This window comes from Oncorhynchus tshawytscha, linkage group LG03 (genome assembly GCF_018296145.1).
Source record: "Oncorhynchus tshawytscha isolate Ot180627B linkage group LG03, Otsh_v2.0, whole genome shotgun sequence".
Taxonomy (NCBI): domain Eukaryota; kingdom Metazoa; phylum Chordata; class Actinopteri; order Salmoniformes; family Salmonidae; genus Oncorhynchus; species Oncorhynchus tshawytscha.
The window spans coordinates 60,672,647-60,696,597 of record NC_056431.1 but is presented as its reverse complement, the minus strand read 5'-3'; the positions used below and the strand labels follow the sequence as shown (position 1 = coordinate 60,696,597).

At 44.0% G+C, this 23,951-nt stretch overlaps 1 protein-coding gene across 1 annotated transcript; it reads right to left on the bottom strand.

Annotated features, from left to right (window-relative positions):
• Positions 1–1,815: 1,815 nt before the first annotated feature.
• LOC112240688 (tryptophan--tRNA ligase, mitochondrial) lies at positions 1,816–21,420 on the bottom strand. The gene is made up of 6 exons (XM_024408951.2): positions 21,273–21,420; positions 9,742–9,999; positions 4,485–4,565; positions 3,761–3,843; positions 3,526–3,644; positions 1,816–2,493 (listed from the first exon to the last, which is right to left on the bottom strand). Exons 1-6 carry the CDS (start codon positions 21,405–21,407, stop codon positions 2,045–2,047), a joined length of 1,125 nt encoding a protein of 374 aa, XP_024264719.1. The 5' UTR covers positions 21,408–21,420; the 3' UTR covers positions 1,816–2,044.
• Between the last annotated feature and the right edge of the window lie 2,531 nt (positions 21,421–23,951).

Genomic DNA, 23,951 nt, shown 5'->3' with positions numbered 1-23,951 from the left:
TAAATGCATTATGAAGAAAATTGTGTAATGTAGGCTTCATGAAATATGAAATGTGTTATGAAGAAAATCGTATAGGCCTACTGTTGCCTACACGAAAAAAAGGGCCTATGACTACAAGTGCACCAGTATCCCAAAGTGTTAAGTGAAAACAAGCATAGAAAACAGTATTGTCATTAAAATAAATTAAAAAAACACATATGGTTACTATTATATTATAATTATTTTGGTGACAATGCTGGATTGTTGGATTAAAAACGTGTTTTTATATAAATAAATATTGGACACAAAAAAAGCAGTGTAGAACAACATTCCCCAAAATGCATTGCTCCAATAACTGCCAAAAGATTGTTCTGAAGATTGCCCCAAAAAATGTATTTTCCTACAAATGAAGTCACAAAAAAATCTGCTGGAATACTTTGTACATATTTACATGAATTGAGTGTGAAATTGTGTGGTATTTATACAGTGAGCTGCTGCAGTTATGGAAAATGGGAAAAGAGCATTATAGCCTACAAATACTCATTCAGAAATGTAGCCTAAGGATGAAAAATGAATAGTCCAACAGAAATTGGAACTTAGTTTAACATGGGAATTATAGGGAATGTGGAAATAATGACAGTGTATTTGGTTTCTGAATGTGATTTATTGCTCTGAAAAAAGACAATTGCCACCCCCATGCACCCTGACTTGTCTGCTCACAGCATACTGCCAGGACTATCAATAGCCTAACCAAACTTTGGCTAATGCATTTCTGAGATTAATTCATTACATACTAAGAAATAAAACATGATTAGTTAAGGGGTACAATGTTATTTCAAACTTATGAGTAGCCTAAATCAATTAGCCAACTATTATAGTACAAAAGTCAAACAATTTAAAATAAAACATGAATACAAAACCTCAATGTTTGTTTTTAGTGACAAATAAGATTAATACTAAATACTTGAACCTGCATTTGCCTCCGTTACTGTTTTCTATTGTAATGAAATTCATCTAACGCTTCATAAAGTAGCCGGCTACGTGTGTTGCGGATTAAAGTGCCTTTCCGTCCTTTCAGAGTATTTCAGCAGCTTTGGAGGTTCAGGCTATTGTCCTATGAGTTTTTAGCCTATACCATCGAGATCCAATACAGCTTTTCCTATGGACAAATTGGGCATACACTCCATTTAACACAACTATCGGATAGGCCTACAAACCAGGACATATTCTGGGCACAGATGACGTCTGGATCGAATATAAATCCGAGAGGAGATTCAGCCGAGGTAGACTAAAAATACAAAATCAAGTCGACCTCCTTCGTAAAAACATTAGAAATTCGAATAAACCCATTTTTATTTTTCATGCTAGATTAGATTACATTAAAATGATCTTATAAAATATATGATATGTTTTATACTGAAAGATCCTTGAATATATAAATATATTGCATGTATTAAATTACATTTGGTAGCCTACTCCTTAGTCATTGTAGGCTATTATGAATAGACTATTTTCTGCCATATTTGTCCAGCTCCCACAGAGGGTTGTTTTTCATCACCAGGACTGTGGGAGAAAATATCAGGAAAAACCACAGAGTGTAAAAATATTATCCTAAGCAGTCCAGATCGCAGGTTAGTCTATCCAAGTATCACAGTGAGGCTGAGCTCTTCTACATGTTCCATCTTCATCTATAGACCAGAGCCCACAACTGAACAGGCAGAATGCCTACTATTGACAGGGCATTAACCTACTCACTACACAGACTGTCTGATGAAGGCCATGAAGGGAAGGTGTGTGTGTTGTGTGTGTGTGATAGAGCTTGAGAAACCCACAGAGCATACTGCACATATTTATTCTTTAAATAAATAAAAAAAAGCATTATCAGCAATATGAAACAAGGCACAGAGCCTCATAAATGACAACACATAGTCAAGCACCATAGCCAATCTTCCAGTCTCACTCACTCACACACACACACTCTCTGGATTGGGATTATTCAGAAGTAAATTCAATTCATTAATTGACAAACCATAGAAAACAGGCAATTTGATCCCCCCTTTTCCCCTCAGCAGAAGCCTACTCTGTGGCGGACCTCCTTGAGTACAGGTGCAGCCAGCTCCCTGGCCCTCTGGGCTCCATGGGCCAGCAGCCTCTCCAGGTGCCCCCTGTCCCCCCTCAGCCTCTCAATCTCCTCCCTGATTGGTGTGAGCCGCTGCACCACGGCATCCGCTACCAGCTGTTTGTACTTTCCTGTGTCCAGCCCCTTGGCCCACCCTACTGCCTCCTCTACCGTGCACCCCGCCACTGCCGCATGAATCAGCACCAGATTGGACACGCCCGGACGAACCTCAGGGTCAAATGTCACCTCAGAGGTGAAGTCTGTGACGGAGCGGCGGATCTTGAGGACGATGTCGTCGGGAGAGTCGGTGAGGTTGACAGTAGCCATCTTCTGGGGGTCTGATTTGGACATCTTGGAGGAGGGGTCACGGAGGGATTTCACCTTCCGCGTGGAGCCTGATTGGGATGAAAGAGAATAGGTCTTTTTAAGGCTGGGTTGTGTTAGGAAGCGATATGGCTATAGTCTCTTATTAAAGGTGGATGTATGCATGATACCCTTGCTTCAAATGAATCCCTTTTGAATCATGTCACCATAAGAACCAGGTCCTGGCAGTATGCTGTGAGCAGAGAAGTCAGTGTGCATGGGGGGTGGTAATAGAGGGTGAAGAGGTGTGAGGGTCCATATCCTGATAAGCTCTTAGTTTCAGGGTGATTTAAGAGGACATCTTTAATTTGGTTTCAAAGACGCAGCTGATGATTGACAGGTGTCAAACTGCTGATAACCCCTGTAATACACACACATCTATTCATCTCAACACACATGGCATCAACACACACGCCAAGTCATCTTGAGGACAGAGCCCCCCCCCCTCCATCCGTAGAACATGCTGGGCATGTGTCTTTGTCAGTCTCCATCCGTAGAACATGCTGGGCATGTGTCTTTCTGTCAGGGTCTCCATCAGTAGAACATGCTGGCCATGTGTCTTTCTGTCAGTCTCCATCAGTAGAACATGCTGGCCATGTGTCTTTGTCAGTCTCCATCAGTAGAACATGCTGGCCATGTGTCTTTCTGTCAGTCTCCATCCGTAGAACATGCTGGCCATGTGTCTTTCTGTCAGAGTCTCCATCAGTAGAACATGCTGGCCATGTGTCTTTCTGTCAGAGTCTCCATCAGTAGAACATGCTGGCCATGTGTCTTTCTGTCAGAGTCTCCATCAGTAGAACATGCTGGCCATGTGTCTTTCTGTCAGAGTCTCCATCAGTAGAACATGCTGGCCATGTGTCTTTCTGTCAGAGTCTCCATCAGTAGAACATGCTGGCCATGTGTCTTTCTGTCAGTCTCCATCAGTAGAACATGCTGGCCATGTGTATTTCTGTATGTGTATATATTTGCATCTGCACGTGTGAGAAACAGAGAGTGAGAGCGAGAGAAATGTTGAGTACTCTGTCTGCAAATATAACCAATGATCATACAGTGTGCTGACTTACTGAGCAGAGCACGTGGCTCAGGGAAGAAGTCTCCGTAGGCGTTGTTGAAGATGCGGGCCAGGTCCTGAGCCAGCTCCAGATGTTGAACCTGATCTTCTCCTACTGGGACGTGAGTGGACCTGTCAGAACATAAAGGAGAAAACCCAAACTTACTAAACGTTGTCTTAAATATTTTATTCATTTGAGGCAGCAGCAACACACAGACACAATGTGGTACTGTAGAGACTGAGCTCACTTGTAGAGGAGAATATCTGCAGCCTGCAGGACGGGGTAAGTGTACAGCCCCACACTCCCCTCATTCCTCTGTTTACTCTTCATCTGGGGAGAGGGGATAGAAAGAGAGCGGGAGAGAGAGCAGGAAGAGAAATTAAAGGAGGGGGAGAGAGGGAACAAGAAAAGAAAAACGTGTTGGGTTATTTTTAAGAAGGCATTTTCTCTTTACGAGTGAAGAGTGCTCCCACAAACCCAACATGGCTGAATTCAAGGGACATTTTCTGCCACGTTTGACATGAACTCATCAGTTGAGTAAACAAAAGGTGTTTTCTGAGTAGAACCAGAACACTGCTGGCTGTCCCTTCCTTCCCTCTGGCATCCTAGTAAAACTGCATGTGGCCAGGGAAATCACTGTCATTATGAGAACGATAAAACAGATCTGGCAGGTGAGGTATGAGAAACAAACAGGACTAAAACAATAGTCAGGATGCTGAAAATGGAGGAAGATGGAAGAAAAGCATTGACTTTTCCACCATTTGTAACTTGACTAAATAATTGTACGTATCAGCACAATTCTCCCATTTACTGAGCGCAGCACAATTCTCCCATTTACTGAGCGCAGCACAATTCTCCCATTGAAATCAATGTATAATTTACAAAAACTCATGATTTGTCCCCAAGTAAACTCATTCAGTGGTTCTACCACTGTATTTCAAAGTCCACCGCATTCCCAAGCAGTTCTGTACCTTCCACTGAGGCAGATGTCTGAGTCGGGGCATACTGGTAAGACAGCCTAGGATCCAGGACAGTTCAGCGTGTTCAGAGACCTGTGGAAGAGACATCACAACCAGTCAGTCAACATAATTGAAGCCCAAATATTGTTTGTCTGTAGTCTTTTCCAATCGTATCCGTATACTGGTTGAAAAATGAAAGATTTGGACATAGATAAGCACAGGAATTGGAACGCAGTGTCTGTACAGTAACATGCTGCACATGACATCAGAGCTCAGGCTCTGCGCTTCACAGCTCCGTATGGGTTTTGACTGACAGCCGTTCTGAACTTGAGTACCGCACACATCAAGAAGTTGCCCCCATCCTCCGGCTAATTTGGCAACATTGTCTTAGGTCTGGGTGAAGGAAATGCTGTAAATTACAAGGGCTCTATATATTTTGAAAGTTGATAAGTTGAGGATTATAATAAATACCGCTTTGATGTCATACAAGCATGCCAAACACCCATGAGTCCAAATGTGCACTTCACATTTCCATATCATAAAATGCATGTAATATACAGTGTCACCATTTATGATCACTATGTCTGATGTACAGTTACAAGATGACATGCCGTTATACTCTGGGTTGTCCTGAACAGAACGAGCCTGTTTGCTAAGAAAATTTGCCATGGATCACACATATGGACTCATGACTCCATTCTATTACGATCTGCTTCTCTGAATTGCCTTGCGAAAGCCTGACACTAAGATCGTATTTTATAACTTAGCTAGTCATGTTGGCAATAGAACAAGCTTTCAAATTATGCCCACCTGACTCAGATTGCATTATATAATAGATCGTTTTCGGATTGCGCAAACAGTAATTGTGTAAAGACGGGGATGCAGGGCTGTGTTGCAAAAGTGTGCTTGCTCTATTTCCTCATTGGGACAGTTAGGAAAGCATGGTTATGCATATGCTTCTGTATTTCCTCTGTAATAAATATATCAATTTATCCCTATAGGCCAAGTGTAAGGGGTTAGACAAAGCCTACCTGTAAAATTAAAATCAAAGTCTCTTCTCCACTAGTCTTGTTGACCCCATGGGTCAAGTCAGCCAGGCTACTTCTCCACCACTACAAAACATACTGTAACTAAAAACCTTTCAGATGCTCTGGGGACAGGTGGGGGTGACGCCTAGCCCCACCATGTGGCAGAGATAGGAACTACACTGGATTCCCCCCCCTCTGAGTCTGCACGCCTTAGCAGGTGCTCTTTTGCCCTAGAGGCCATAGCCAATAGCCATACTTCATTATACATCAGTATCAAGGCATTAGAGCCATTAAATAACTCCAATAACCTAAGCCTTAGCAGGGCTGGTTTAATGACCCCCTCTCTGCACAAGGCTACAACCATCTGATGCTTCTCTCTTTCTGACATGGTCCTCTCTAAAATCAATGGGCCTGGCCAACAACTCATTGGTGTAAAAAAAAAAAAGAAAGTTTATTGGCACTGGTGGCAATAAAGTGGCTGCCATCCCTCTCCATTTAAAACAGATTCTAAAGAGTCTGATTTAAATTTAGGACAGCACAGAACTAAACCAGGACTTTAAACTGAATGAATGTAAGTAGAGAATTCCAGCCAGACGATGAAGGTGAGATAAGAGGTTGATGACAGCAGAGTGAGGGACACACTGACACGGCTCTAGTTTCAATAAAATACTTTTTAGAAGGTTCATAATGAACAACTTCATTCATATTGAATGTGATCTTTTTTCGTAGTAACTGAAACAAAGACCCTACTATTAATGTTATGGACTATGTCATTATAGGACGACTGATTTAGTCATTACACAGTAGATCAACAGCTCTTTCATTTCATTAGCGGGTGGGAGCCAAGATATTCCTATAAAACTCACAGCTTTGTCGATCTGCTGCTGTTATTCCAGTAAGAAAGGGTCTAACTTTACTATGGTCTTTCTTTCGCACACACACACACACACACACACACACACCACACACACACACACAAGCTTTTCCATTCTCAAGATGAGGGCCCTTCCCTTAAGACACTATTGATTTCGGCTTGTAACCACTTTTTCAATGAAGTCAAGTGTTTTCTTTGGGTGGTAGTGGTATTTGTACATGTGGAACAGACTCCGGCTCATGTGTTCGATGGGAGGTCCCCTTCATTGCCAAGATATGTGGCATGAAGCTAAACGGGAATAAAAATAGGGCTGTGTGTGTGTGTGTGTGTGTGTGTGTGTGAGGAAAATCACACTATCAAAACAGACAAGGCATTTCCAGAGATAGACACAAACACAAAATGTAGGTGTCCAGGGAAAATAAAATGTCATGATTCACTTATATTCCTAACACCTCCCTGAAACTGATCTGTTGAAGTGGTGCATATGGTTAATCTATCATTATCCCCCCTTCATGTTGTTTCCTCTGAAGTAAATGGTGTTCTGTGAATGCGTTTTCCTAATCCCTGTGAATTTGCAGAGCACACAAAGATAAGGATCAGAGTGATAGAATAAGAGTTTTAAAGCTGCTGCATTACGTAAACATTGAGCTTGCCATGATAAAACATACGTTCCAAAATGGCCGCTGCTCCAGCTCAGTCTCTTGTTGACATGCTAAGAAACAGATCCAAGGCAGCCTGCTCAGACCGCCAAGTCACAAAAACACTCAGCTTTTCTACCGGTTTGTAAACCACATAAGAATGTAGAGTACCAGTCAAAAGTTTGGACACAACTACTCATTCAAGGGTTTTTCTTTAATTTGACTATTTTCTACATTGTAGAATAATAGTGAAGACATCAAAACTACGAACACATATGGAATCATGTAGTAACCAAAAGTGTTAAACAAATCAAAATATATTTTATATTTGAGATCTTCAAATAGCCACCATTTGTCTTGATAACAGCTTTGCACACTCTTGGCATTCTCTCAACCAGCTTCACATGGAATGCTTTTCCAACAGTCTTGAAGGACTTCCCACATATGCTGAGCACATGTTGGCTGCTTGTCCTTCACTCTAATGTCCAACTCATCTCAATTGGGTTGAGGTCGAATGATTGTGGAGGCCAGCTCATCTGAGGAAGCACTCCATCACTCTCCTTCTTAGTCAAATAGCCCTTATACAGCCTGGAAGTGTGTTGGGTCATTGTCCTGTTGAAAAACAAATGATAGTCCCACTAAGCCAAATCAAATGGGATGGCGTATCACTGCAGAATACTGTGGTAGCCATGCTAGTTAAGTGTGCCTTGAATTCTAAATAAATCACTGACAGTGTCACCAGCAAAACACCCCCATACCTCCTCCATGCTTCAGGTGGTTACCACACATGCGGAGATCATCCGTTCATCTACTCTGCATCTCACAAAGACACAGCAGTTGGAACCAAAAATCTAAAATGGACTCATCAGACCAAAGGAGATTTTCACCGGTCTAATGTGCATTGCTCGTGTTTCTTGGCCCAAGCAAGTCTCTTCTTATTAGTGTCCTTTAGTAGAGGTTTCTTTGCAGCAATTTGACCATCAAGGCCTGATTCATGCTTATCCTCTGCAGTAGAGGTAACTCTGGGTCTTCCTTTCCTGTGGTGGTCCTCATGAGAGAACAAAATTCCACAAATTAACTTAAGGCACACCTGTTAATTGAAATGCATTCCAGGTGACTACCTCATGAAGCTGGTTGAGAGAATACCAAGGGTGTGCAAAGCTGTCAAAGGCAAAGGGTGGCTACTTTAACCTCTCTAGGCTAGGGGGCAGTATATTCACGTCCGGATGAAAAGCGTTCCCAAAGTAAACTGCCTGCTACTCAGGCCCAGAAGCTAGGATATGCATATTATTAGTAGATGTGGATAGAAAACACTGAAGTTTCTAAAACTGTTTGAATGATGTCTCTGAGTATAACAGAACTTATTTGGCAGGCGAAACCCAGAGGACAAACCAACCAGAAAATTTGTTTGAGGTCACTCTCTTTCAAATAGTTTTTCAATGGGAATCTAGAATTGTAAGGCAGTTGCTTGCAATTCCTATCGCTTCTACTGGATGTCAACAGTCTTTAGAAATTGGTTGATGTTTTTCCTTTGAGAAATGAAGTAGCAGCCCTGTTCAGAACGAGGGTCGAGTGAAGTGTACTGTTGTGGTTGGGGCGCGTGACCTGAAAGCTCGCACCACTTTGTTTTTATTGAACGCAGTTTATCCCATCTTAAATTTGATCGATTATTTACATTGAAAAATACCTAAAGTTGTATTAGGAAAGTTGTTTGACATTTTTGGACAAAGATTACAGGTAACTTATTCGATATTTTGTAGTCATGTTGTGCGAGTTGGAACTGGTGTTTTTCTGGATCAAACGCACCAAATAAATGGACATTTTGGAGATATAACGACAGAATTAATCGAACAAAAGGACCATTTATGGGACATATTGGAGTGCCAACAAAAGAAGATCTTCAAAAGGTAAGGCATGAATTATATCGTTATTTCTGAGTTTTGTGTCGCGCCTGGCGGGATGAAATATGATTGTGTTTGTTTGACAGGGTGCTATCCTCAGATAATACAGCGGCTGGATTAACAAGAAGTTTATTTAAACCCGTGTATAACACTTGTATCTTTCATCAATATTTATGATGAGTATTTCTGTAATTTGATTTGGCTCTCTGCAATTTCACCAGATGTTATTTGAGACAACGCGCCAATTTAAACTGAGGTTTTTGGACATAAAGAGGGACTTTATTGAAAACAAAACAAACATTTATTGTGTAACATGGAGTCCTGGGAGTGCCACCAGATGAAGATCAAAGGTTAGTGATTTAGTTAATTGCTATTTCTGACTTTTGTGAACCCTCTCCTTGGCTGGAAAATGTCTTTGTTTCTTTGTGGCTAGGCTCTGTCCTAACATAAATCGCATGGTGTGCTTTCGCCATAAATCAATCTTAAAATCAGACACTGTGGTTGGATTAACAAGAAGTTTATCTTTAAAATGATGTATAATACTTGTATGTTTAAGGAATTTTAATTATGAGATTTCTGTTGTTTGAATTTGGCGCCCTGCAATTTCACTGGCTGTTGTCGAGGTGGGACGTTAGCATCCCACAAATCCCAGAGAGGTTAAAGAATCTCAAATATATTTTGATTTGTTTAACACTTTTTTGGTTACTACATGATTCCATGTGTTATTTCATAGTTTTGATGTCTTCACCAATTTTCTACAATGTTGAAAATAGTACAAATAATTATTGCAGGTGTATGTTGGTCTGTGTGTGTGCGTGTCTGACTAACCTGTGACTGTTGGAAGAGGATAGATGTCTCTGGGTTGATGCCACAGGCCAGCAGGCTGGCAGCCATGTCCAGTATGTTAACCCGCAGCAGGGCTTGGTCCTGGGGCTGGGTGATGGCGTGCAGGTCCACTATGCTGTAGAGCACTGAGGGGTACTGGTTCTGCAGGGACACCCAGCTCTCCAGAGCCCCAAGGTAGTTCCCCAGGTGGGGCACACCCGTGGGCTGGATTCCTGAGAACACACGCCCACCTGAAGGCTCCTGGGGTGGAAGAGAGATTTGATTTTCATTGATGAGCTGTTATTGAGATGCTGAATTATCTCCATAGCTAGCACCTGTAACAGTCAGTGGGAGAACAGAACAGCCAACGAAATGAGCCAATGAGGCCAGAGCATGAACTACAAACTGCCAATGAAAGCAGGGCAGGCTATCAAACCAATAAGAGTCATTAAAAAGACTCCTCCTATTTAGTGTAGGTATATAGTCAGAGCACAAATCAAATTTGGGGGGAGAGGGGGTCATACTCAAGATCGCCATAAACCAAAGTGTATCAGAAACAAAGGCCTTATTTTAAAGCCATGGAATGGGCCCTTTCCCCTCTAAAAGAGAGAGATCACTCTTCCCTTTATGATCTGTGGGTAAATAGTGTATCTGGTTCTGCTGGGTTCTGTCATGCTCAGGTCTGGCTTTGACTTACTCCATTGAATCGATAAAGTCTGCTAGGTTCTGGCCTTGGTCCATTCCTACTAGATATGACATTGTGCCAGGCCTGCACCAAATACTGCGGTACGGAGGTGGCATGGAAGGGGACCTGGAACTTCACTTATGACTGGAGGGGTTTCTTGGCTAAATATATTATACAGCACTGCTGTTCAGCAGAAAAGCGTAAACAATTTGTTTTAGTATGTTAGGAGGGACTGTCTGCTGACTCTGCTATGCCTGTCTGAGTTTTGGTTATACACAGTGCTTGAAATTGTATCGGTGCACTACCCTTCACACCACAAGCGAAAACAGGTGTCATAAAATCAATTCTGGATACCTTGCAAACAACAAAATTGGGTTGAAATCCCTTGCTGTGTAACTTGAGCGGCAATCTTTGAAATTCTTTATCTTTTTTATTGGTAGTTACCATCTTGTCTCATCGCTACAACTCCGGTACTTCCGGCGCCGACAGAGATGGCCGCCTCGCTTCGCGTTCCTAGGAAACCATGCAGTTTTTTGTTTTTTTACGTGTTATTTCTTACACTAGTACCCCAGGTCATCTTAGGTTTCATTACATACAGCCGAGAAGAACTACTGAATATAAGATCAGCGTCAACTCACCATCAGTACGACCAAGAATATGTTTTTCGCGATGCGGATCCTGTGTTCTGCCTTACAACCAGTGCCACGGAAAGGTTCCCATGCAGCGACCCAAAAAAACGACTCAGAAAAAGAGGGAATCTGGTCAGACTCCGGAGACGGGCACATCGTGCACCACTCCCTAGCATTCTTCTTGCCAATGTCCAGTCTCTTGACAACAAGGTTGAAGAAATCCGAGCAAGGGTAGCATTCCAGAGGGACATCAGAGACTAACGTTCTCTGCTTCACGGAAACATGGCTAACTGGAGAGACGCAATCCGAAGCGGTGCAGCCAGCGGGTTTCTCCACGCATCGCGCCGACAGAAACGAACATCTTTCTGGTAAGAAGAGGGGCGGGGGCGTATGCCTTATGGCCAACGTGACATGGTGTGATGAAAGAAACATACAGGAACTCAAATCCTTCTGTTCACCTGATTTAGAATTCCTCACAATCAAATGTAGACCGCATTATCTACCAAGAGAATTCTCTTCGATTATAATCACAGCCGTATATATCCCCCAAGCAGACACATCGATGGCTCTGAACGAACTTTATTTAACTCTCTGCAAACTGGAAACGATTTATCCGGAGGCTGCATTCATTGTAGCTGGGGATTTTAACAAGGATAATCTGAAAACAAGACTCCCTAAATTTTATCAGCATATCGATTGCGCAACCAGGGGTGGAAAGACCCTGGATCATTGTTACTCTAACTTCCGCGACGCATATAAGGCCCTGCCCCGCCCCCTTTCGGAAAAGCTGACCACGACTCCATTTTGTTGATCCCTGCCTACAGACAGAAACTAAAACAAGAAGCTCCCACGCTGAGGTCTGTCCAACGCTGGTCCGACCAAGCTGACTCCACACTCCAAGACTGCTTCCATCACGTGGACTGGGAGATGTTTCGTATTGCGTCAGACAACATTGACGAATACGCTGATTCGGTGTGCGAGTTCATTAGAACGTGCGTTGAAGATGTCGTTCCCATAGCAACGATTAAAACATTCCCTAACCAGAAACCGTGGATTGATGGCAGCATTCGTGTGGAACTGAAGGCGCGAACCACTGCTTTTAATCAGGGCAAGGTGTCTGGTAACATGACTGAATACAAACAGTGCAGCTATTCCCTCCGCAAGGCTATCAAACAAGCTAAGCGCCAGTACAGAGACAAAGTAGAATCTCAATTCAACGGCTCAGACACAAGAGGCATGTGGCAGGGTCTACAGTCAATCACGGACTACAGGAAGAAACCCAGCCCAGTCACGGACCAGGATGTCTTGCTCCCAGGCAGACTAAATAACTTTTTGCCCGCTTTGAGGACAATACAGTGCCACTGACACGGCCTGCAACGAAAACATGCGGTCTCTCCTTCACTGCAGCCGAAGTGAGTAAGACATTTAAACGTGTAAACCCTCGCAAGGCTGCAGGCCCAGACGGCATCCCCAGCCGCGCCCTCAGAGCATGCGCAGACCAGCTGGCCGGTGTGTTTACGGACATATTCAACCAATCCCTATACCAGTCTGCTGTTCCCACATGCTTCAAGAGGGCCACCATTGTTCCTGTTCCCAAGAAAGCTAAGGTAACTGAGCTAAACGACTACCGCCCGTAGCACTCACATCCGTCATCATGAAGTGCTTTGAGAGACTAGTCAAGGACCATATCACCTCCACCCTACCTGACACCCTTGACCCACTCCAATTTGCTTACCGCCCAAATAGGTCCACAGACGATGCAATCTCAACCACACTGCACACTGCCCTAACCCATCTGGACAAGAGGAATACCTATGTGAGAATGCTGTTCATCGACTACAGCTCGGCATTCAACACCATAGTACCCTCCAAGCTCGTCATCAAGCTCGAGACCCTGGGTCTCGACCCCGCCCTGTGCAACTGGGTACTGGACTTCCTGACGGGCCGCCCCCAGGTGGTGAGGGTAGGCAACAACATCTCCTCCCCGCTGATCCTCAACACTGGGGCCCCACAAGGGTGCGTTCTGAGCACTCTCCTGTACTCCCTGTTCACCCACGACTGCGTGGCCACGCACGCCTCCAACTCAATCATCAAGTTTGCGGACGACACAACAGTGGTAGGCTTGATTACCAACAACGACGAGACGGCCTACAGGGAGGAGGTGAGGGCCCTCGGAATGTGGTGTCAGGAAAATAACCTCACACTCAACGTCAACAAAACTAAGGAGATGATTGTGGACTTCAGGAAACAGCAGAGGGAACACCCCCCCATCCACATCGATGGAACAGTAGTGGAGAGGGTAGCAAGTTTTAAGTTCCTCGGCATACACATCACAGACAAACTGAATTGGTCCACTCACACAGACAGCATTGTGAGGAAGGCGCAGCAGCGCCTCTTCAACCTCAGGAGGCTGAAGAAATTCGGCTTGTCACCAAAAGTACTCACAAACTTCTACAGATGCACAATCGAGAGCATCCTGGCGGGCTGTATCACCGCCTGGTATGGCAACTGCACCGCCCTCAACCGTAAGGCTCTCCAGAGGGTAGTGAGGTCTGCACAACGCATCACCGGGGGCAAACTACCTGCCCTCCAGGACACCTACACCACCCGATGCTACAGGAAGGCCATAAAGATCATCAAGGACATCAACCACCCGAGCCACTGCCTGTTCACCCCGCTGTCATCCAGAAGGCGAGGTCAGTACAGGTGCATCTGCAAGCTGGGACCGAGAGACTGAAAAACAGCTTCTATCTCAAGGCCATCAGACTGTTAAACAGCCACCACTAACATTGAGTGGCTACTGCCAACACACTGTCAATGACACTGACTCTACTCCAGCCACTTTAATCATGGGAATTGATGGGAAATGATGTAAATATACCACTAGCCACTTTAAACAATGCTACCTTATATAATGTTACTTACCCTACATTATTCATCTCATATGCATACGTAGATACTGTACTCTATATCATCGACTGCATCCTTATGTAATACATGTATCACTAGCCACTTTAACTATGCCACTTGGTTTACATACTCATCTCATATGTATATACTGTACTCGATATCATCTACTGTATCTTGCCTATGCTGCTCTGTACCATCACTCATTCATATATCCTTATGTACATATTCTTTATCCCCTTACACTGTGTTTAAGACAGTAGTTTTTTTGGGGGGGGGGAATTGTTAGTTAGATTACTTGTTCGTTATTACTGCATTGTCGGAACTAGAAGCACAAGCATTTCGCTACACTCGCATTAACATCTGCTAACCATGTGTATGTGACAAATAAAATTTGATTTGATTTGATTTGTACAGGCTAGGGAGAGACAAAGGTCGAAAGCCATGCGTCCTCCGAAACACAACCCAACCAAGCCGCACTGCTTCTTAACACGGCGCACATCTAACCGGTAGCCAGCCGCACCAATGTGTCGGAGGAAACACCGTGCACCTGGCGACCTGGTTAGCGTGCACAGCGCCCAGCCCACCACAGGAGTCGCTAGTGCGCGATGAGACAAGGATATCCCTACTACGATGCAGTGCCCTAGACCACAATGCCACCCGGGAGGCCCGAAATTCTTTATCTTGACAAATCTTTAGGAACTTACTCTCAGATATTGTGCAGGTAATTGTACAGTATTTTGGGTTATCATAAGTAATCAGAAAACCAAAACACTCAAAGGATTTCTTGTATGTTCAGCAAACAGCAGCAGTAGTCTGAATCCCAATCAGTTTCTGTGATGGACAGACAACCTTCCACAGCCTCTGGGATAAGATAACAGCAGTTCCTAGACCAGTCCCATCCTGTTTGTAGTCTCTGTCTGTTCGGCCTAGGGGATCAGATAACTGCTCTGAGACCAGCCCTCTGGGATCAGATTCCAGGTCAGTACGGGGCAAGCACTCAGCACCAGCAGGAAGGAAATGGGTGCTTATGTCATTATTACTGAGGCGGTAATTTCAGCAGAGAGCCATTGATGCTGAGGGCCCCTTCAGAGGTGTCAGGAGTGATTTGGGTGTGGACGGCCTGAATATGGCTCATGTGTTCTCACCTCGCGTTGACATGCCAAATGCACCCCCCCCCCCTACTCTCACCCTGGGGGAGGCTATTAGCCATGCAGACATGGTAATGGTGTTATTTGAGACAATCGCAGACTAACAGAGTAAACACTAACTGCTAACTAGCCACTGGGTAATCAGGCTCACACATCACAGACGCCTGCCTGACACCTCTGCTCAGTTTAGCATTTGGTCAGAGAAAATTCTAAAACTTTCTTTAACATGTGCGACTACAGTTGAGGAAATACATTAAGATACGTAGGAAAGTATGCTAAATGTTGACAACGCGACAATATCGGGATAATTAAGGCAAAAATTGAACATGAAAGCGGCTGTTCTTTGAGAAACTGAAATGACCAGATGCTAGGTGACTAGTCAATGATGCAGAATACCTCTCCCATTCGTAACCAAACCCCCTCAATCTGTCTCGCCCGCTCTCTGTGCGTCTCATCCTCTCTCCCACCCGCTGTGGACCTGTTGATGACACGTAGCAGCATCGGTAACCTCTACTCATATTTTACTATGAGGGGTACGATGCTGTCCTACCACAGCGTAGCCTAGGTGACGAAAGGTTTCTTCATCCACATCTAACATATGGTGATTACATTACACACCGAGTGTGACTAACGCCAACAGCTAGAAGGGTTACGTATACTTTCAGGCCATGTTTCCACAATCACAGACACTTTCCAGGATGCGTGTTCGTATAACAGGTGTGAGTGTGTAAGAGAATGATGGAAATAAACTGAGGGATGGATGGAGGTTGTGTGTGTGTGTGTGTGTGTGTGTGCGCACAGCAGGAATATGACAGAACTCATCACAGATGGAAAAAGTGAATCACATCTGACATCGAAACCACACTAATGACATTACAGAAATGCAACGCACGGCTTCTATTAAGCAGAAAAACATCAACAATCGATGGAATTTTTGGAAAAGATTCAGTTAATTAGAAAAACTATTTTCTTTATGACTTATTTAACCAGAGAAGACCTGTGGCCTAAATTCAACAGAACAGCACAAGTCTCCTCCCCAAATACTCCTCCTAGTTTCCCCCAGACCACATGTGGATCACAGCATATGTGCAAAGAGGAATGCCAGAAATCCTTATTAATTGTGTGCAAAGTACAGTGCTGTGACATCTTTCCACTGGAATGTTTAAAAGATGACAAATATATTGCTTTACAACGGGAGAGAGAGAAATCATTTTTAATTGAATGAAGGATTGTGCTCTCAAAGGCATTCCAAAGGGAAGTCCTCCAAGTTACCACAAAAAGAAGAGGCTGCTTTCCTGACAGTCCTCCAAGCATGTTGTGTAGGTCTACATCACTTGAGCTACTTCATCTAGGTGAACTTCCAATCTCAGTTGAGTTGACTGGCTGCTGACTTGCAGCCTGTCTGTCTAAGTCTGTGTCCAGCCAGCCAACACCATAAATCACTGGAGTAGCTTGATTGCCATTGGGCAAGAGGCTGGGAAACTGATTTTCTTTTCTCCTCACACATCATATGAGTGGCTCACTGACATTCCCCTCACAGGGCTTCCAGAGGACCGGCCCCTGCAGTGGCCACAACTCCACCATGCCAATTTCAACACTTCTCAGAGTCTCCACCGGGGGCACCGGCCACCTCCACAGGGTACCGTCAGCCCCTCCGTGGGACCAGATCCGTCACAGCATGGGAAGGTTCGAGCTGGGCCTAAGCGGTGGGGATTAGATGCTCTCTGGTCCTTGTGTCCGTTTGCCTTAGTCCCTCTCGGTCTCCCACTGAGACAGACACACAGGGTCCAGTGTTCACCTTCACCCCAGGCATCCCATTAAACTCAGAAATCATGCTGAACCAACCTCTAAAACAGGCCTTGGTCCTGCCGCTCCCACCACCTCCTTTGTCTCCCCCCTCTCCATCATCCCTCTTTCTCTCCATCCCACTCTCGCATAGGGACCTGTTAAGGCAGGCGACCAACAGAGTCCCACTTCAGTGAGCTATTGAGCAGGAAATGGTGTTTAATGTACACCCTCACTTTTAGAGGGTGATAGGGCAGTGTGTGTGTGTATAGCCTGTATCAGATCACAAAGTGTGAATGATCACAGAGAAAACACAGGGGTAGAATGAAAGCGAGAAGGAAGATATTAAAAAACAGAGAACTTAAAGTGAAGGAGAGCAACGGAGAAGCCATAGAGGGAAAGGTAGGTCTGGGTGAAAGAGAGATTATTTGTTCTCTAAAAAGGGGTTGTGAGGGGTATGGATGGAGGAGTGGGGTGCCCAAACGGAGCGTTTGATTAAATCTGTGGTTGACGTGTGGGACAGGTGAGATTGATGAGGTTCCTCTGTGCTTCATACTGTGCAGAAAGCGGGGAGGAGAAGGGAGAGAGGAACAGAATGTGTCAGTGAGGCGGGACAGGGAACAGGGCCTGCTCAGACCATGGGGTCCCCCGGCTGATTAATGGGACTGGAGGCCCTTCAAAAACAGTGCTCCCCGCAGACAGAGACCGACAGCACTCCAAAAATAACCAGGAGACAGCCCCGCACAGGACTACCCCAATACAGAGCTATGGCTACAGTCGGACATCAGACCAAGCTTAATGCCTACCCAATAAAGCCCTGGCCTAGCTAAGCCTGAACTAGCTAAGCCGATACAGCTACGGGCCTGGCCTAGCTAAGCCGATACAGCTACGGGCCTGGCCTAGCTAAGCCGATACAGCTACGGGCCTGGCCTAGCTAAGCTGATACAGCTTTGTTGGGCACACCATGAACAAATCAAGACACTGGATAAATTAGGTCCTTGTCAACAGCATTTGATACCATTAATAGACCTTTGCATTAAGTAATGAGTGTTTTCAATTTGCCTATAAAAAGATGGCTGAATGAGTTAATGATGGAGTGGTGTAATTTTACCCCACAGACTAGAAATAATAATACCATAAACACAGCAAAAATAACCTGGAGACACTGAATAATTTATGAAATCTATAATGATGGTAACACTGAGGCCAGGGCCAACCTCTGCCAGGAAACACACGCACACGCAGCGTCTGTTGACTTGAGCGCAGCCCAAAAGCACAATTCCAGATACATCTTAATTAAAAACCATCAGACCTTCTGTCCAACGTCTGGGTCTCCACAGATTAAGACATGGGATTGGAAAGCTTTTAAGGCTCCCTGGGTATTAACATAGACATATTAGAGACAGACTTATTCTGTAATTCAGTTTAGGTACATCGAAGAAAGAAAAAAATGCTGACATTCGGGGGAGTTTGGACAAATGGCTGATTTGCAAAGCATTGGTGGGCCTAGCAGGCCTTTGACACACCTAATTATCCTGGATGGAGGAGACTGGTGAGAAATAGTGGGGTTTTCTGACAGTTTCAAATAAATAGAGCAATTAATGAATGTACTCAACTTGAAGTCCATGATGTTTCCCTGTTCCCCTTTCCCTGTTGTGTGGGGCGAGGGAGCTGCTCTAATGGTTTTAGCTGACACCACAGTGAGTGAACTTGGAACTGAGCAGAGCAGAGGCGAATTAGAAGTCACTTCCTTCTTCCTGGAGCGTGGGGTTGAGATGACTGATATCAGCCATTAGGAGCACAGACAAGTTAAGGAGCGGACAGAGAGGAAGGGAGGGAATACCATGTTACACAATGCTAGGAGGAATCATGGCTGCCCAAAGCTGCTGCCACAAGTCTGTACTCAGGTTACTCGCTCTCTGCCCCTAACAACGAATGTAATATCAGTTCTGCTACACCACACCCTAGCCTAAAATAGATGCACCATTATGGCCTTCTCTGGCCAGCTGTACATTCAAGTGCATCAACTGCCCACATTCTCATGCTGCAAAATACTTCAAAAAGGTACAATATGCAGAAATCGTTCCGCCATTTCCTGGTTGCTAAAATTTGAATAGTTCGCCTTATTTCACTTTATGTGACAAAACAAGCAAAACAAGCTGTGAAATATCCTTTCAATAACACAAAATATTGTATCTTCAGCTGGTGTACAAAATCCAAAGCAAAACTAAACTTAAGAGCAGGAAGCATAGAATAGCAGAATGAACAGATCTACTGCTTTTTAGATTTGCTTTCAATTTTATTTTACCTTTATTTAACTAGGCAAGTCAGTTAAGAACAAATTCTTATTTTCAATGTCGGCCTAGGAACAGTAGGTTAACTGCCTGTTCAGGGGCAGAACATATTTTTACCTTGTCAGCTCGGGGATTTGAACTTGCAACCTTTCGGTTACTAGTCCAACACTAACCACTAGGCTACCCTGACAGATCTATAATTCACATTTCTATGTGAATTTGGTCAGGTCTCCCAAAAATGTACATATTGCAGATTTAAAGAAAATGTGTTAATACATTTAACTATTTACGTTAAAGGTCATTTCCAAACGAGTTGACAGATGCACCGTTTACCATGAATGCAGTCTCCGTGAATGCGGGAACATTGCCTTTAAATGTCAATCGAGCTATAATACAGATCCTCACCTTTACGACCTTAGTATTTAAAGGTTCCATAATTTTCCACGACTTTGTAGACTGACGGAGCTGTGTAAACACAAGAGTTAAACTATCTCACTATAAATTGTATATGTGGATAGGTTACTAAGAAAATATGGCTACAAAATGTGTTAAATAGTCTCAGATTTATAAAAGGCCAAGTCAAACGTCATTGGCTGATCTAGATCAGTGACAGTTCATAGTTAATCTCTATTGGTCTGCAGAGGTTCTGTGATTTAACACACTTTTTCGAGCTCAATGTCTTGACGCACATCACACCTCGGAGCATTGTGTCCGGATTTGCGCGCTGCCGTCGACGTTTGGAGAAGATTTAAACAAATGAAAACCAACACTTCATTTCTGATGTTATTTCAGGTAATGAAGCACTCCTGTGATGATGCTTTCGGTTCCTCCACTTCCATCTAGCCTTCCGCCTCGGCGCGCACACACCTCTCCAAAATCTCGAGAGACTTAGCCTTAACAAAACACAGATGCAGCGGCGGTGAGCGCGCATTCCGTTCCTCAGCACCACTGGCCAGTCATTAAGGCCCCACAGCTCGTACATCAGTTTTAAAAAATAACTCGGTCGTAACACAATAATTAGCATCCTTACTGTGCCAAAATTATTGTTAGCGGTTGTTGGATTTAACAGTCTATGAATTTATCCAAGGGGGCTCGTGTCATTGCAAGTCAGGGGTGCAGCGCAAGCTCAAAATAGTAAACCATCCTAGAATAAATTACGCATTTTAAGGAGATCAAATATGTAATAATTATAGACCTCTAGATTTGGACACATTTCCTCAAGAAACAGCAGTCTCAAGCACTAGGCTATATCAACTGCTGAGCATTTCACACATGGCCTTACTCAATAGCCTACTCAGTGTGCAGACTTTTGTTCCAGCCCAGTACTAATACACACGAGGGCTTGCTGATTGAGTTCATTTGTGGAGAGTTAGAACAAAAGCCTGCATGACCAGAGTTGGTGACCACCATTCTAGCAAAAACTACTACATTAATTGCCTATTTAAGTGTAAGGTTTTTAGTAGTTAGGTTTATTTGATATTGTACACATTCGCAGCTAAAATCTGAATTACATGATAGACAAGAAATTGAACAAATAATTAGATTGAGGAAATAGAAGAGTGATGGATTAAAAAGTTGATTGAAGCAGTTTGGGATGAATGGCGTGTGGTGAAGCACCATTGTATCAAATATGACAAATGGCAGGATAATACCACACAGCCACATTGCTCATAATCTCAATATTTTACCACTAGGAAAATATTAATAGTGTGGGGGGGGGGGAGATTTTTGAACAAATTTAAATACATCGTTTTCGTTTATAAACCATGCATTTTCCCAACAAGATAATGTCAGGAAGCCTTGCATCAACTAGCACTGTTTCATGAAAATGAACTGTCAAAAACAGCGTCCTACAGTTATCTCCTGGTCTAAACATAATATCAAATTTGATTTGTCACATGCGCCGAATAGAAAAGGTGTAGTGGATCTTTGTGAAATGTTCACTTACGAGCCATTTTCCAACAATGCAGAGTTAAAAAATAAGATCAATTTGGAAATGGTAACACAAAAAAATAACGAGGCTATATACAAGGTGTACAATAACAAATTAATATACAGTAAATGTGCATTTGAAACACACTACCTTTCCGTCCGCACATTGTCCAGCGCAGAATAGTCTTTTTGGAGAACGACGCTTTTGAACGAATTGAAGGAGATATTTCACATTACCCCTGATCGGGAGCGCCATCTTGGAATAAGGAACTACGGTGGCTAACATAGGCCAAACAGCGCGTTCATAATGTACTCCTATATCGGCTACTCTCAGAAATGTGCCTTTTGAGAACTAACTTGAGTTGTATGAGATGGCTGGGGAACCTGCATATTTAATATAATATTATTATACAATAATATAATATTTACTATAATATATTTACTCTAATGTAAGATATTTTTCACAGTAAAATTGTTTTAATCGAGCCCTTTTGCTATAGATAAACTCTTTCCGAAACATGTAGCTACTTTTTTAAGTGGGAAAATAGTATTTGATTTAACAAATAGACATACATAAGTTAAAAGTTATAATAGTGCAAATGTGAAGATGCTGTATATTATATTATATACATTATATATTATGTATATTATATACATTTTAAATTCCTATGATATTGTTTGTCTTTGTATTTTTAGTATGTATTGGGAAGGCACAGTATAGTAGACCTGACATATATATGTATACATATCTATAGTTGTGTGACAGACATGTATGGTTTCCTCTCTGTGTGAAACCTATGTCTAATTGGCGGGTGTTGTGTCTAGCCAGCTCCTAAAACTTCCCCAGCAGCTGCAGAACTCTGCTCCATACCTCCCTAATTACGAGAGGCGATATATATGATTATACGCTGAGGTGGATTGGATTTCACACGTTTGGAGGGCACGCTCGATCCTCCAAGTCCTCAGAGTTCAGACCCATTGTTTTGCCCCAATCAACATCTGCTCCTGGTTTTTCCCACCTTTACATCTGGCTGTATTTGCACAAATATAATTCCATATTCATTATTATTTCCTGAGGCGCTGAGCTCCTAATGCACCAGGTCTCTGTGGGGATCCTCTCCAATCTGAGTTAGCGGTTGGTGTGTGTGTGTGTGTGTGTGTGTATGTGTGTGTGTGTGTGTGTACGTGTGTGTGTGTGTACGTGTGTGTGTGTGTGTGTACGTGTGTGCGTGTGTGTGTGTACGTGTGTGTGTGTTCGTGTGCGTGTGCGTGTGTGTGTGATGGGCCTGGTGTGTGTTGGCTGGTTTCTCCCGCTTCACCAATGAAGCCTCTGGCCCCATTTCCTGGCCACCCACTTGAGGTTTCTCTCTCCTCTCCTCCTTCTCTCCCTCACTCAAGAGGAATTTACTCCCCTTGTTTCAAAGTACCAAAGTGTGTCTGCAGGTTATTCCTCTTCATCTCTATTGGTACGGGGAAGGAGGGTTTTGTTTTATCCCCTCTTTTTGTTATCGTCCTCTTCTGTTCTTTTCACACATGGTTTGTTAAATTAACACCCATGTCAAATTAGAGTTTTTAAGTAAATGCATTAAGAATGGGCCTTCCTTCATTGACTGTGTACACTGCCATCTACAGACTTTTGGCAGACTTTTCAGACAGTCCATCTGTGGAAAATGGAGGGAGAATCAACGAGGGCCATTTTGTGCCAAAGTCAGCAGATCTCCTGAGGCCCCTCCTGCATGTCCAGCAGCCTGCTGAGAAATGGTGAGAAGCTGCCAGCTTGCTGAGTGACAGCCTCACCCTTTCATCACTCTCCACAGATCACTAATTGTCTGTCCTTTCCCCACACGTCCATCTGGGGGATTTATCTTTGATCCTCCACAACTTGACTCCTTCACCTTCCTTCACCACCCCTTCAATAGGCAACATTGGGGCCCTATCCCCTTCCAATAGGCTATGTATTTGGGCCAAACCCCTTGTCCAGACATGTGTATTTGGCCCGAGACCTATTGACCGCCCCTCCTGAGCTGAACAGAGAATGGGCAGGGTGGTGGCGACCGACTGCCCACCTGTGATAATAAAGACAGGCAGGGGGCAGCGGCCCACCGTGGGCCTGGGCTGGGAAGCCTGGGGCTCTGCAGCACTGTGTATGGGCCTCAGTGTGGATCAACGGATCCCCGACACGGCTGTATCCTGACACTGAAAGACAGGCCCTCCCCTCTGACACAGCGGCCGACTGAGACCATGGGGTGTCCGCCACCCAAGTGGATGGACAGATGAGTGGAGGGGTGGATGGATTGAGGAAAAAGAGGGGGCCGAGGGGGTCAGAAAATTGGAGAAGATGAAAATCTCTGCGTTATTTAATGGAAGGTGTCTCTATGGAGTGAGTGTGTAAGGCCTGCAGAAACATTCCCCAAACTCATTTTATTATTTTCTTAGTGTGAAAGTCTCTGGAAGGATAATAAACATTTTTTGCACCAAAGTATTTTGTGTAAAGCAATGTTTGCTTCCCTGAGGAAGGTCTGGCTTTCATTAAGGCAGCAGAGTGTTTGTCTGTCTGTTGTAGCCTGCAGGCAGGCAGCACAGAGAGACAAGCAGACAGGTAGAGCAGCTGGGCAGAACCCCCCAGGCCTGACAGAGAGGGGCTTTAAGTGAGTTGTCTCTGTCACAGCATCTGATGTGACTGACACCAGAACACCAATCACACGACCAGGGGTCACCTGGGCCTGGACATCAACTAACCACCATGAGCAAGACAGACACTCAGAGTTTCTCTTTTCTTTCTTACACACACCCTCTCTCTCTATCTCTATCTCTCTCTCATGTGCCTCTG

What these genes read in the sequence shown, in the direction of transcription:
- LOC112240688 (XM_024408951.2), bottom strand. Translation starts at nt 21,407, where the DNA reads ATGTTAGCCACCGTAGTTCCTTATTCCAAGATGGCGCTCCCGATCAGG. An exon ending in TCCTCTTCCAACAGTCACAG is followed by an intron (nt 4,566 to 9,741) that starts GTTAGTCAGACA and finishes TCTCTTCCACAG; the next exon opens with GTCTCTGAACACGCTGAACT. An exon ending in GCAGATATTCTCCTCTACAA is followed by an intron (nt 3,645 to 3,760) that starts GTGAGCTCAGTC and finishes ATGTTCTGACAG; the next exon opens with GTCCACTCACGTCCCAGTAG.